We start from the raw sequence: 14,536 nt of genomic DNA on the forward strand, positions 1-14,536 counted from the left end.
GGAAGTTGACTCAAAACCCCATAAGTTCAACGTCATTAGTCCAAAGGATTTTCTTTTTCAGACAATAAATAGGCAGGTTGCTACTACTGCCTATAAGGTACACCTTATAAACAAACATCTATGTGATTTTGCTGATGCTACTTTGGAGCAGTAGGATTGATGGAAGAGAAAATAAACATTCATTTCATCAGTCCTTCAAATGTGGGAAATAATCCTGAAAAATGTCCAGATGGTAGAAGTACATTAAAAATACATTGATGTTGTGTTATTTGTTATTGTTTGGCACCAAATATATTTACAAAAAAATTCTTGATTCTGAAAATGCATCCACTTTTTCTCAGATAAATCTGCTTTTCAGACTGCAGCTCAAATCAATTGTTCTCTAGTTCTAGAAGTTAGAAGAAAAAAGAGTTTTATGAAAGAGTGGGGGAGAATGGAGAGGAAAGAGAGAGGTGAAATACATTTTTTTTAATGCTGACATATATGTAGGCCCTGGGAATTCAATGGCATTCAGTTTACCTTGTCTGAAATTAATTTTAATATATACAAAAGGATAAAAGAGAATACAGGTCTTCTTGTTAAATTATTACCACTCAAGTCCTGGGTATATGTTTAATATTTCATAGAGAGACTGATTTCCATAGATGCTGAGCACCTGCTGTACTGATGGATTTCAGCGAAGGTTGTCATCTCTCAACATTTACAAAACTAAGCTGAGATAAAACAAAGTCTACCTAAATCAAAGGTTTAGTTCTAAATATTCATGGATGAACTGCATGAAAAGCACAAAGGTCTTGAGATATCATGACTACAGCTAATCATTGAAATCCAAAGCCATCATCCAGCTGCTTAATTGACTGATAATTCCCCACCAAATATTCTGAACTCCACCTCTTGTGCTTCTGTGTTGCTGCCCTCCTCAGCATATTGTCAGACTGGATTATCTGTAGTGTCTTCTCTGGCTCCTTGGGCCATCTCTAATTATATCCCATTGGGAGTTGGTAGGTTTGATCCCCCAGATGGCAAAATAGAAAAATTCAGAACCTCACAGCAAAATTGTCACAAACATAAATACTCTCAGAGAAACAGGGACTACAGTGGCCATTGCTCAGCTGAACAAATAGATAAGTCACTCTGTGTTATTGGCTTGCATTATTAACATTTACTTGAAGATACAATAGTAATCTATTTATATTCTCCAGACTTGATTATCCTTCATCCAGACCCCAGGTAGGAAATTATAATAATGCAAAATGAGCATTAGGGCTCTAGTATTTTGATTTAGTAGTATTTTGCGTCTAATTTTCACTAATTTTAATGGAGAATTAGCACCAGGCTGAAATTTAGCACAATATTTATATATGCAGTTAAATTTAATGAAGCCAGTGATATTTAAGTATTCATTTATATAAGGATAACATCATGAACAGACCTCAAGCATATCTAAAGTACACTGAAACCTTGAGTATTTCTGATTAGTGATTCATGCTCAAATGATCAATGACTTCTTTTCTTTTCTTTTCTTTTCTTTTCTTTTCTTTTCTTTTCTTTTCTTTTCTTTTCTTTTCTTTTCTTTTCTTTTCTTTTCTTTTCTTTTCTTTTCTTTTCTTTTCTTTTCTTTTCTTTTCTTTTCTTTTCTTTTCTTTTCTTTTCTTTTCTTTTCTTTTCTTTTCTTTTCTTTTCTTTTCTTTTCTTTTCTTTTCTTTTCTTTTCTTTTCTTTTCTTTTCTTTTCTTTTCTTTTCTTTTCTTTTCTTTTCTTTTCTTTTTCAGAATTACTCCACTAGATGTTAAATCTCCCTGATTTCGTAAAACTATGATGGCTTAGATGGGGCTTATGTTCATATAAACACATGTGTAATACTTAGGCTTGTGTTGTGCTCTGTTATTTGGTGTTAAGTGGGATTTGTAGACTGGTTGGATTTGATAGGTACTGTGATAGCAATGCAATTCCTAATCCAGCCAGGCAGGCAGCTCATACGTAAATTAATATCTTCTGGCTGAGGAGTTTTGTCACAAAAAGCAGTTTAGTACAATCTGGAAGTGAGTGCGACTTCTCCTCTTCTGGAATCTAATAACCAGGAATGATTGAGGAGGACGTGTTGCATCAGGGCACTCATGAACAAGGCAAAATTAACCTCTTCAGTGACATAGCTGTGCAGCTCTGTTCTAAATCATAGTCACAGGATGGTTTGGGTTGGAAGGTACCTTAAAGATCACCTAGTTCCAACCCCGCTGCCATGGGCTGGGATACAACTCAGTAGATCATGTTGCCCAAAGCCCCATCCAACTTGGCCTTGAACACCTCCAGGGATGGGACATCCACAGCTTCTCTGCATAACCTGTTCCAGTGACTCATCTCCCTCTGAGTAAATAATTTCTTCCTTATTTCTAATCTAAATCTCCCCCCTTTTAGTTTACAGCCATTCTCCTTTTTCCTATCACTACAGACCCTCATAAAAAGTCTCTCTCCGCATTTCTTACAAGGCCTCTTTAAGTATTGAAAGGCCAGAGTCAGGTCTCCTTGGAGCTTTCTCTTCTCCAGACTGAACAACTCTGATTCTCTCAGCATTCCTTCACAGGAGAGGTGTTCATCATAGATGGATGACCAGAGCGGCGTCATGGTGAGCCACTGCCCTTGCCTTTTATTTATTTATTTATTTATTTTTGCCCTTGCTGAATGTAGGTGCCTGGGCAGCAAAGAAGTAACACACATTCAAGTTGAAAGAGAAGTGCTTATGTGTAAATGGACATGTGAGATGAAGCAGTGGGAAAAGTCTGGATGTGCTTGCCAAGTCTTCCCCTGCACCATGTCAAGAACACACTGGTAGATGAGGGATAATGCATATGATAAACTGAGCCCCCCCTGCGAGGACACATTGCAGTTTATGGCTGACTGGCATCAGAAGAAAGCTTTGTTGCTGCGCTGAACCACTTAAATGTTGCCTGAGTGGAAACATTACATACATGGTTCAGTATACGTAAAAAAAGATATTGGGAGATAACACCAATGTTACTATCCACTTGTAAGTTAGCAGAAGGGCTGTCTGGACAAGCTGGAGATGTCTGAAATCCTCAAACAAGAGGCAGGAGAGGAAAAGAAAGCTGAGAAGTGAAGATGCATCTAAAGATGCAGATGAATGTAAATGAAGGTGCCACAGAGCACTGGAAAAACTTTTTTGAACTTCCATGCAGAATTAAGGCTAATTGGATTAAGTGAGAAGAGAAATAGAGGATGTACAAAAACAATTTGCTCATAAGTACAACATGCATGAGGATTTTCCTTGAGTGATCAATGCATTTAGTGATTACTAAAATGACTGTCCCTACAAATGTCCCCAGTTTCTCCTTCCCTTCCCCCCCAAATGAAATCTGCATGATTTTGACTTTGAAGAGAAATAGGACTAATAATTCATAGCTAATAGCCTTGAATACAGCACAGCTCCTTGGCACCACTTTCCTAAAAAAGAAGACACGTGTTTTTCTTCCATAGCAATACCTGCTGCATGCCTTGCATTGTCTGCTGTAGAAACTGCAGCTGCTGGTCTTTTGTAAGGCTTTCTTCTGTTCGAAAAAGCTGCCCTTTTTCTTGTTTCAGAAGCTCCACTTCATTCCTGTAAGCGTCCAGTTGCCATCGAAGACTATCATTCTCTTCCTTAAGTGCATATGCTTGGGCAGCTAGTGCTAAGAGAAAATGAAAATGCAAAGAAATCAGTAAAATGGATTGTTTCCTTACAAATAATGCAGAAGACATTGTCAGGGGAGACGACAATAGAGCTGAAAGCCAGTGAGACATTTCAGAGCTGAGACAAGACCTAGTAGAGCTGAAAATGATTAGGTTCTGGCAAAGACTGTCACTGGGAAGTTATTTCATGGGATGGAAGGAGCCATAAAGTGACCCTGGATAATTCAAATCCTACATGCAATCTGGCTGCTAAATTTAGACTTACAGTTTAGGAGGAAACTGGCATGCAATCCAAGAGCAAATCACCCCCCAACTTTGCAATATTTTCCCAGTGATATTATAGAATCTGATACAATCATTTAATATTTATACTAGTATAGTGCAGATTCAATCAGATCTCTGCTAAGGAATTTAGACTATGTAAAGTTGTCTGGATTTAATCCCGTGAGAGAAGAAACAGAAATTCCTCTCCAATCTCCCCATGAACTACTTCATAGCAATGGTTTTAAGGATCCATTTAGACAGAAAAATGATGTAATAGAGTAAAATTATATAAAATGCAAATGATCAGAAAAAGTGTTGGCACTACAAGAACATTACTACATTACAGGCATTGAAAGACACTTAAGTCATTTCCTTAGGAAGCTCCATTTGGCCCCTTTTCAATTTAGAATGGCATTTTTATTATCATAACTGATAGCAGGTGTTTGTGAAGAAATCGATTAGTATGCAGGGATGGAAATTACATTTGCCAAATGACTTGCACAGTCTGCAATATAAGCTAAAATTTGTGTAGCAAAAGGCAGAGGGCTATAAAGCATGTAGTAGGAACATTATTTAAATAAATTATCTGAACATAAATATATATAGGGAAGTGTGGCATTCACTGCTTTAGGAGCGTGGTTATCATCCTATAGAAGAACCCACCCTGGTAGTATTTATACTTGGCAGTATCAGTGGTCATTTGGCATAGCAAAGTGCCATACTATACTATTTTCTTTCTTGGAACCTGATAACACAACAACATTACAGAGCAGCTGTAATTAAAAAACAACAATCTACCATAGCCAATTCTATCAACATTTGGTAACTGAAGCACATAACTGATTTACATTCCTGATTAAATGATTTCAGGCTTGATATTACAGAATTCTTTCTTGTCCACCTACAACAGCAGTATGCTTAAACTCCAAATTATCAGAAATTGTGTATTAACTTCATTTAATGTTAGGCCTCTCTTGACTAGACCTTTCACAGATAAAGAGTCCCCTGTTCCCTATGATAACACGATTCAACATTTTTGTGAAATTATAACAGCTTTAGATGTCACAGTATTTCATTACCAATAAAAATGTTTCGTCTTTGGTAGGACAAATCTATTTTTATCTGAGATATTTTTTATTAATTTTAAAATAATACAAAAGCATTCTCCAAAATAAAGTACAGTTAGCTGGTATTAAAATATAGATGTGGATTAGTTATTGTGCTTAATTTGGATATTCTACAGAATTCCTCTGGAAGATTTATTAAGAGTTACAGTATTGTTACATCCAATTAAATTGTTCTGAAAAGCATGTAATCATCTTCCCATGACAAAATTTACCCTCAAGAAATTACAATGATGAGTCCAATGGGCAAATAAATAAGAGGATGATTTTTTTTTTAATTTTGTAAGAGCCAACAAATTATGCTAAAAAAAATAAAAATAAAAAAGAGGCTGAGCAAATAAAAACCTTAGTCTAACAAAAACTCAAATCAAAATTTTGCTCTTCAATTTCTGAAATGGATTTGAACCTAATTTTTAAACATGAAAATTTGGGTCCTCTTTGCACTACGTAGAGGTAAATAATTAGATAAAATGGCACATTTGTTTGTATTCTCTTCCTCTTACCGATTAGACTATTCCCAGTCAAAAAAAAAATTATATTTTTTACACAATACTCAATTCCAGCCAGAAATTGCCTATCCTTGTGCTCTCTGAGCACAAGGTGTCATAGGTGTAGTCAATTTTTTACAGTGGTTTGGGAACAGTAATTCATCTGCTGTCCATCATTTAATCCAGCTCTTGAAAAATTTCTAAAAGTTGTTGCATAAGTAGAGGGAGTGAGGTGTACGTATTTGTTAATTACCATCACTGTGGAAATGAAGTTTAGGACCCAGATTCAGCCAAGGTTCAGGCCACCCTACCTGAAAAGCCACTGTGCACTTTCTTGGCCACTTCATGGCCCAATTGGAAAACTCCTCCTTCTTTCTTCCTACGAAAAATCAGGCTATTGAGTGGAACTAGGGACAGCACAAGAAATCTGCTACAGAGGTAGCAAATTAGGGGAAATGGAAATTATTTACACATATTGTGTAAATAATCAACCTATAGGTGATGAACCTGTTAGGGATTAAAAAAATAATAAAAAAAAATCCAAATGCAGCAAATCACATTCTAAGGCAACAACCCATTTTTCCTTTAGAAATAAAATACAGCTTTTTTACTGCTTAAAAAAAAATCAGTTGCATCTATGAATGTCATTATTTTATTATTTTAAATTATTTTTAGCATATCATATCTATATGATAATAATTACATTGCAGTACTACCATGAAGTCCCATCCAAGGATGGGTGCCCCACCAATCTAGATTCCAGATACTGGAAGACAAAGGTTGTGTTTGGAAGAGGTTACAACCTATGTTAAGGCAAAAGGAAAATATCGCAAACAACCTGAAGTGTGGGAATAAGAGTACAGCAAAGATAAGTTTGTGATATTAGGCAGGATTCCCAGAGGTGTGCAAGATCTTATCAACATCATTATACACACTGGTGATCTTCCTAGCCATTCACAGTAAGCAATTAAAGACAGAGTCCAAGGTAGGAATATGTCCTTAAATAGGGAGGATGCAACACATATAGCAATATAATAGAATACTAAACTGTCACAAGCTTTCAGATGAATTAATTAAAGATGAGTCCACAAACGATATGGTGTTCATATACATAGTTCTTTTGTTATTTAATTTTAAACTACAAATACTCTGTTCCTAACGTGTGGACAAAAAGGTTAGTAAAGAAGTCATTAAATGGAGACTAAGTCAAAGAAAGGCATCTGGTAGGCCCCAGGGGCTCCATTTCATTTACTGGGTAAATGTGAAACAAAATCAAAAAGATTCATTGTGTTGACCTAACATGTCTGTAATTTTAAGTTATTTATGTTTTAGTGAATTAAAATCATTCTGGTTTCAGAGCAATGCTGCTTTTGATCCCTAATAAAACAGTTTGTTTAAATTTTGTGCATATAGAAAAGCACTTCATTTAATAATTAAAATTGATGGAGAGTTTTTGCAGAGAGGGTAATCTGCATTTTAAAAAGTAAATATTTTTCAAATTTGTTCAGATTTTTTTTTCTATGACTTCATTGATAAAACTGATGAGTGTATTTTTTGCTGAAAAAGTTTACTCAGCTTATCTCTTTACAACTTCTGATTGCATTTTAAGTTTGGTAGTTTAGATACACATCTACAGAATCCCTCTCTGAGACACGCTAAAAATCTTCTTAGGATAAAAAGACAATGAAAGCTGAAAACCTTTACAAAAGAACTATATACAAGGAAGCTAGATCAAAATAAAACTCTGACAAGAATCCCAAATAGCTGCTGTGCTGCAAGCAGAAAAGAATATTTGTACCTGAACAAACACAGCTGGCAACCAGCCCAATATGTGCTTTATAACATTTTCACTGAGGGATGCCAAATGACACCTGCTAGTCTCAGAGAAGCAGCTAGAGAAAGATCAGACATATGTAGGCAGGGGAAGCCTTCTCATTGATATTTTGAAGACATGCAAGAGGTTAGTGTGATCTGCTTGTGTAGAGGCAGGGGTGCTATGCAGAGTTCAGCAACAGCCTCAGTGGCCAACACTGGCTCCATGTAGTGGAACTGGATTAGACCCAAAGCAAAAAGGCAGTCTGCTTAAATCAAGAAGTGACTGGCTGATCAGAAATCGACTGAAGGATCCGCTGAGTCTAGGGGTGTTCTCTTGATGTCTCAGAAAAAAAATTAAAAATTACTTTTCTAGGGCATATATTTCAGATACTGTTAGGTGAGTGCTTTCTTTATGAGCATTTACTTATAGTGGTACTCTGTGATTGCATTTAACTTAATGCATAATAGTTACCCACTGGAGCCAATATGTGGTAAGTCTACACAGGTGATAAAGTGTAATTGTAATATTTTATAACACATCATGTCACAGTGGCCAGGAAATACCCTGCATTTATATTTATATATTTTTTTGGAATTAAAAAATTCTACCAGTTTTATTAAAGCACACCCGGGCATTAATAACATTAATAACATCACATTTAATATAAATGACAGAGTACTAATTCATGTATGGGTGACACTCCTGGTTGAAATGCATAGGCAGCAGCTTATCTTAAGAATCTGCCTCAAACTGGAAAAAATATCTGAAAAACAAATGAGCAAACAATGGCAATAATAGAAAACCCTCTTGTAAATTCAAGAGCATAGACTTTCCTCACATCCTGCTAGTAGAAGATTTTCTACAGATTGTTTTTTTCCTATAGATTTTTCTGTACTTCTAAAAAAATGGATCATAAAACTGACAACTTCTTTGCTTATTTGTTTATCTTCAGACTTTCAGTCTAACCTCTTTAGTAGAATTTCTCAGGGTTTTGGAACTTTAGCCAATGTATTGATATAGTGACATGGATAAAAATAAATGAACATATTTCCAAGCCTTCCTTACATCTGAGTTCTACCAATGTCATTATTCTAATTTTCTGTCTTGAAAATAAGGTTTAAAATGATATAATGCTCTTTTTTGATAACATCAACAAGAAAAGCATAAAAAACTGTCAAAAATGATGGCTGTTATTATTGTAATTTTTTGTCTGCATCAATTCCACTGCAAAGCATTTACAATGTGTCCCTCCTCACCGCCCCCCCCCCCCCCCCAAAACAGCTTGCAATAAACAGCTACTACTTGAAAGTGTTTCCAATTTGAGGGATTGAAAAAAATGCAAGAGAAGAGAAGTAAGGACATAAAGTTCACAACTACAAATATAAACATAAAAGTTATCCTTGGCCTCCATCTAGCTTGCTTGTTTTTCAAATAAGTGAACTGTGAAGCAGTACAGCCAGGGGAATGTCAGCAAGGAAAAATGTTTGTGGAGGGTCTGGGAGGGCATAAGGTATGTCTTTATGCTGTGGAAAACAGGATAAACTATACAATAATGACAGTTGTCATTAGTAAGAAAGATGGTCTTAGCAGATGTAGAGCTTTGGAGGTCTTAGCTGATATTCCATGATTCTGGGATAAAACAGTATTTCAAGATTTGAAGATAATAGTCAATTCTTATACCAACTTTACTCTACAGATATCTAAAATGTATTAAAAATTCTTATTCTTTCCAGTAATATACTAGGGGAAACCTTTAAATAGAATGAACGTCAATGTAGATCATCATACTCTCTCAATGGAAGACACCACTGAATCTAGACATCTGCTGAGAGAGCTGGAGAAGAGAAGGCTTTGGGAAGACCTCATTGTGGCCTTTCAGGACTTAAAGGGAGCTTATTAAAAAGATGGAGAGAGACCTTTTCAATAGGCAGACATTGATAGGACAAGGGGGAATAAATTAAAAGTGGGGAGATTTAGATTAAATGTTAGGAGACAATTCTTCACTCAGAGAGTGGTGAGGCACTGGCACAGGCTGCCCAGAGAAGCTGTGGATGTCCCATCCCTGGAGTTGTTCAGCACCAGGCTGGATGAAGCCCTGTGCAACCTGGTCTAGTGAGGGACATCCCTGCCCATGTCAGTGGGGTTGGAACTAGCAGATCTTTAAGGTCCCTTCCAACCCAAGCCATTCTGTGATTCTAAGATTCTATGATCTATGCACCAGTTCCATTTCACTAATGTGATGTGTCTGTCTCCCCTGCCATATGAAGTTATGAAGTTAGTCATAATTGCATCCTTTTTTTATTAAATATTAAATTATTACATGTGAAGCAGATGTTATGCTCAAATAAAAACAAGAACAAAAAACAAACAAACAACAAAAAACAACCCTTAAAAAATTAAATAACCATCTTAGCACGACAACTTTTAGTGCCTCTTTAGCTGTCTTCAGGATTTCGGGCTCTTTCAGAAAGCACCAACTAGTCTTGTGTAGCCCAAACATTAAGAAACTGAAATGCTAATGAGTCCTGTCTGTTCAAGCAGTATTTGAAGCCACGTCTTTGTACCTAGGAAACAACTTCGTAGTTGGACTCGGTGATCTTGAAGGTCTTTTCCAACCTAAATTATTTTATGACATGTATGTTAACTTGAGAAAGGGCTCAAGAAAGAGCCAAAGAAAAGTTATTCCTGGAATTCAAACACAAGGTCACATGATTTAGGTATGAATTTTGGCAGAATAAATGTGGAGGCCAGAATCTAGAAAGAGTTAGGTGAAAGAAGAAAATTTTGGACTGGAGCTAAATATGTGAAGAGAAAAGGAAGCATGGTAGGGCTCATGGTGGTGGCACAAGAAAGAAGGTGAGGGTTTTGACAGTGACTGAGTGTATGAAGAAATAGCTCAAAAGTGGGTAATGGGCACAGGTGTGTGCCAGGAAAGGGTGAAGCTGAGACTAGGGCTGCCCTGAAGGAAAAAGCTGTTTCATACACTAGAAGGAACCTCATTCATTTATGCCCTATAAGACTCTTCTTAGTGCTCCAGTCTGTAGGAAATCAAATTTTGTGCTAGGGTTTGAGGATCTGAGTGTGGTCTCTCAGTGGCACAGTGTATGCAAGTTGATGCCAATGAGTGACCCACAACTTGAGAGGGGTGGAAACATTGGATTTGCAAGAGATTTGTGAGGTGGTGGGAAGGAAGGTGTGGCCCTACTGCAGATGGAAAACAATAGTTTCTGAGGTGAGGGAGGCACAATGAGCAATGAAGAAGCTTTAACCTACGTCTGCTCTGCAAACTCCTTCTCTATAATCGCCATTAGTTCTCAGCTCCTGGCAGAAGGGAATTTGAGACCGTTATTGCCCATAACTGCCCAGATATAGATGCCCCTGTCTCATAGCTGACTTTCTTAAACCCTACCACAAAAAGAGCACAGAGAACAAGTATTAGTTACACTCTGTGCATAGCTCAAAGGCATTTGGGAAAGCAACACTTTGGTGGTATTTCCAACAAGCTTTCTGGAAGAATAAGACTAAGCTACACCCCAGTTGCTTTAAGGCATCTTCTCAGTCCAGCTTTTTAACAATGACAAGCTCCTGATTTCTACAGTATTTCAGGTGGCTTTGATCTATTGCTTTGAGTTCCTGGAGGACACTCTTGTTTATGGATGGTTACCAAGTACCTGATCAACAGCATAAATAATATTCAAATATCAATGATGGGTGCATAGAAATGTATTTAATATTACCTGATAAAAGCAACATTATTACTATACCACATTCTTTAATAAATGCCTCTTTCTTTGTTCTCCCATGTTTCTACACCAATAGACCATGTCACTTGGCTTTTGTTTTTTATTTTTTTGAAAAAGCAACTTTGGTTAAAACTTGAAAGCAGCTAGTAAATTAGCTTGAATAAACTCTGAAAACAGAATTAGAATTGTATAAAAATAAATAATTTGGGGCAATTATAAGCTAACCTTGCCATGAACGGTTTTTTTCTTTCCCCTTCAGACATAATGTAACCAAACAATGAAGCAATTTCCACATTTTTTCTAATGTTAGGCACACTTCATTTGAATGTCTCAGTACCTGCAAATTTAAACTCCAAGGGCACTAATTATCCTATGTGTGGAGGGGTTATTGTCATTAACGTTAGTGGGAGTTAAGGCCTGCACACTGGGAGGGAGATTTACTTTTTTACAAAACCTGTTTTATTCAGGTGCAGTTGCTTCAAAGTCCTTTCCTCACCATGCTTCTTATGTTCAATGCAGAGAAACTCATTATACCAGTTACATTCATGATGATGCCAGATGTTCAAATTGAATACTCATGAGAATTATTTTCAGACTCCCTATTCACATAAAACTTGCTGGTGAACAATTAGTAGATTGTAGGATGCTGCCAAAAAAAAAAAAAAAAGAGAAGGAGAAAGAAAGAAAAATTCCACCACCATTTAACGGCAATTTTATCCATCCCATCCAAGACACACAGATGTACGATTTGAGAAACCAAAGCATTTCTCTGAAGAGAGATTTTCTCAGTTTACAAAACTTCATCCTGCTTAGCAGACTTCAGCAATAGCACTGTTCTCTTCCAGGTTTACAATATATATGGCTCACCAAGTAATTTATGAAGGCTTATTATTTCTTGTGTAATGAAGCATATTGCTTTGCAAATAGCAAAGAAGGTGTGGGGAGGAGGGCAGATTACAGTCCAGCTGGGCCTAATAACAAAACCAGCAAAGCAGCACAGAAAAAGTAGCATGCAAATGCTCGTTCTGCAGTGGACTAAGAATGCCCCAGAGAGTGGTGCTGCCAGGTCCTGTGACGTTATGATGAGTCTCATGATATCTGACATTTTACTGAAAGCCCTAGAGAGATCATTAACTGAAAACCTCAGCTTTAAGCTTCTGGATTAGTAGCTTCCAGACTTTCTAGACCGTGAATTACTACTGGCTCTCTGTATTTCACCATGCCTTCACAAATTTGAACTTTTAGTTAAAAACACAAGGGAAGTTGATCTCACAGCTTTATCCAGTCCTAGGAATAAGATGCAGATTACTTATTGCAGTATTGCACATGATGAGTGGCTCAGTAGATTAGCTCAGGATCATTGGTCTAGACCTCATGGCTTCAAAAAAACACTTGAAGAGTGAACCAACTGTCTCTAAAGGGCTCCAACACAGAAGACTAATCTTCTACTTAAGCCAATCTTTCTTCCCCACTCTTCATACCTTCCCCTTTTTTTTTTTTTCCTTTACTGGTTCTGTACAGTTCATTTCCTCCTCCAGCTCCAAACATCCATCTCTTTGTCCACTTGTAATTCCCACTTGTCTGACATTTCCAGGTGTCATTGTCTCTGCTCTAACTTGTTTTGCAGTACATGCTCCAGCTCCCTCTTACCCAGTTCGGTCCCAGGTAAATTGCAGCATTAAGTGCTTTGTTCTTTTCCTACAAAGATGTCACATCACATAACTGAAATGCATATTTAGAATTTGGAAGAGACCCCCCTGTTACAAAAAATATCAAAGCCTGTCACATTTTAGGTCTGTTTTACTTGACAGCATCTCTTTGGAGAACTGGCATCTATGTAACTTACAAATGATATTTTGACGGTCACTAGTTAGCCTGTCCTGTTGAGACCAGGTTTCTCCAGGTCACCTCTTCAAACCAAAGGGATCTTGTTTCCTCTCCTTTTTGGGTCATATTTCTTCTATTACTGCTCATAATACGTATGAAGCTCAATGGACTTGGCATGTGCGTAGGAGGAGACAGGAGAGGGAAGAATTGCCTCTGCACATATTACTGCCATGGCTGGACTGTTAGCTGGGCTGGCTGTTGCACTTCCTTTTCTGCTTGATTCTCCTCTTGAACTAGAGGCATAGTAAGCCAACCGTCATAAGAAAATTTAGAGGTGTAATTTTGATCAAAAAGAGTAGCGTTTCTCAGAAATTTTCAAAAATCAGTAAAAGTCACTCCTCTTTCTTAGACTATTTGGTCTGTGATTAGGTGAATTTTTCAGATACTTATTCTTTATGTGTTTACCAATAAGTGCTTGAAAAACTGCTGCCTCAGTTAAACATAATTAATCAAGCACTGAATCTCTTTTAGAGGTTCTGCTTTTTTTTTTTTAATAATTGAGAAATTAAACCATTAAGACAATTCTACAGAGACTGTGCTTTAAAGATGCCAGCAAAGAAGCAACTTTTTCCTCTAATCAATGATTCTCAAGAAATGACTGTTTTCCTGTAACACTAAAAATGAACAGAGAAGATTTTAGTCTCAAGAGAGAAGGGGGTATGCTCACTCAAATAAGAAAAGTGCTGGTTACTGGGAAGGTGCCAAGTGGCATTGATGACCCTCTCCTACATCAGTAATAAAAAATGCTGTTTGTGTTAATGGTGCTTTGCAGTTGGAGGTACAAGCTTTTGAACTCTGCACCACACAAGATATGCTGATGGATGCTCAGTGCTTCCTAGATGTTACATTAATCTTATGTATATTGTGTAATTAGATTCTATGTATGTGTGTACATGTGATACACAAATTACCTAGGATATTCAAGCATTATTATATGTAGGTAAACCTCTGTATAGGTGGATTACTGATGGTTATTTCTTAGGAGTGAAAGTAATTGTCATCATTTCATTCAGATGTAAACAATAAACACTGTCCTTTACAACATGCATGGCTGCACTGCTACTCTTGACATTTAAAACTAGGAATTGCACTGAGGCCCAGCACCATTACAGCTTCAAAAAGAAATCTGTAGGATGCATAAATGTGAAGAAAATGTCATTGCTGGAAACAAACCTGTTTGTAAACAAACCTGACAGTGTACATGTGAATCCCTCAATTTGTCACATTCATTAGGGAAAGAAAGGGCTGATCTGACTGCTCTAGGTGTCTGTGCTGTTTTGAATTGTTCTGATTTATAGTAGCCAAATTCTGATTGTAAATGCAAAGTGCTTTCTATAAGTGTGAGGATAAACAACCTTTGTACAAATTCTATTGCACCTTAAATTGCAGGAGAGCATTTATCAAGCTACCTCTCTGACCTTGTAATGGATTGAAGTGCTGAGCTAATTTTTCTTTAAAATTGTGCGTAGTACTGAATTATTTTCTCAGTTACTTTTGTCTTAGGTAAAAATGTATCTTAAATATAGGAATA

General features: G+C 36.8%; 1 protein-coding gene across 11 annotated transcripts in view; it reads right to left on the reverse strand.

Annotated features, from left to right (window-relative positions):
* ENOX1 (ecto-NOX disulfide-thiol exchanger 1) overlaps positions 1-14,536 on the reverse strand; it is a 358,808-nt gene that overhangs the window by 38,756 nt on the left and 305,516 nt on the right. For all 11 annotated transcript variants that reach the window (XM_080592774.1, XM_080592773.1, XM_080592781.1 and 8 more), the window contains one exon: positions 3,498-3,682. In XM_080592774.1, coding sequence (XP_080448900.1) covers positions 3,498-3,682 — 185 coding nt within the window. The remainder of the gene's footprint in view (positions 1-3,497; positions 3,683-14,536) is intronic.

The sequence above is a fragment of the Anser brachyrhynchus genome (genome assembly GCF_964034855.1).
Source record: "Anser brachyrhynchus genome assembly, chromosome: 1".
NCBI lineage: Eukaryota > Metazoa > Chordata > Aves > Anseriformes > Anatidae > Anser > Anser brachyrhynchus.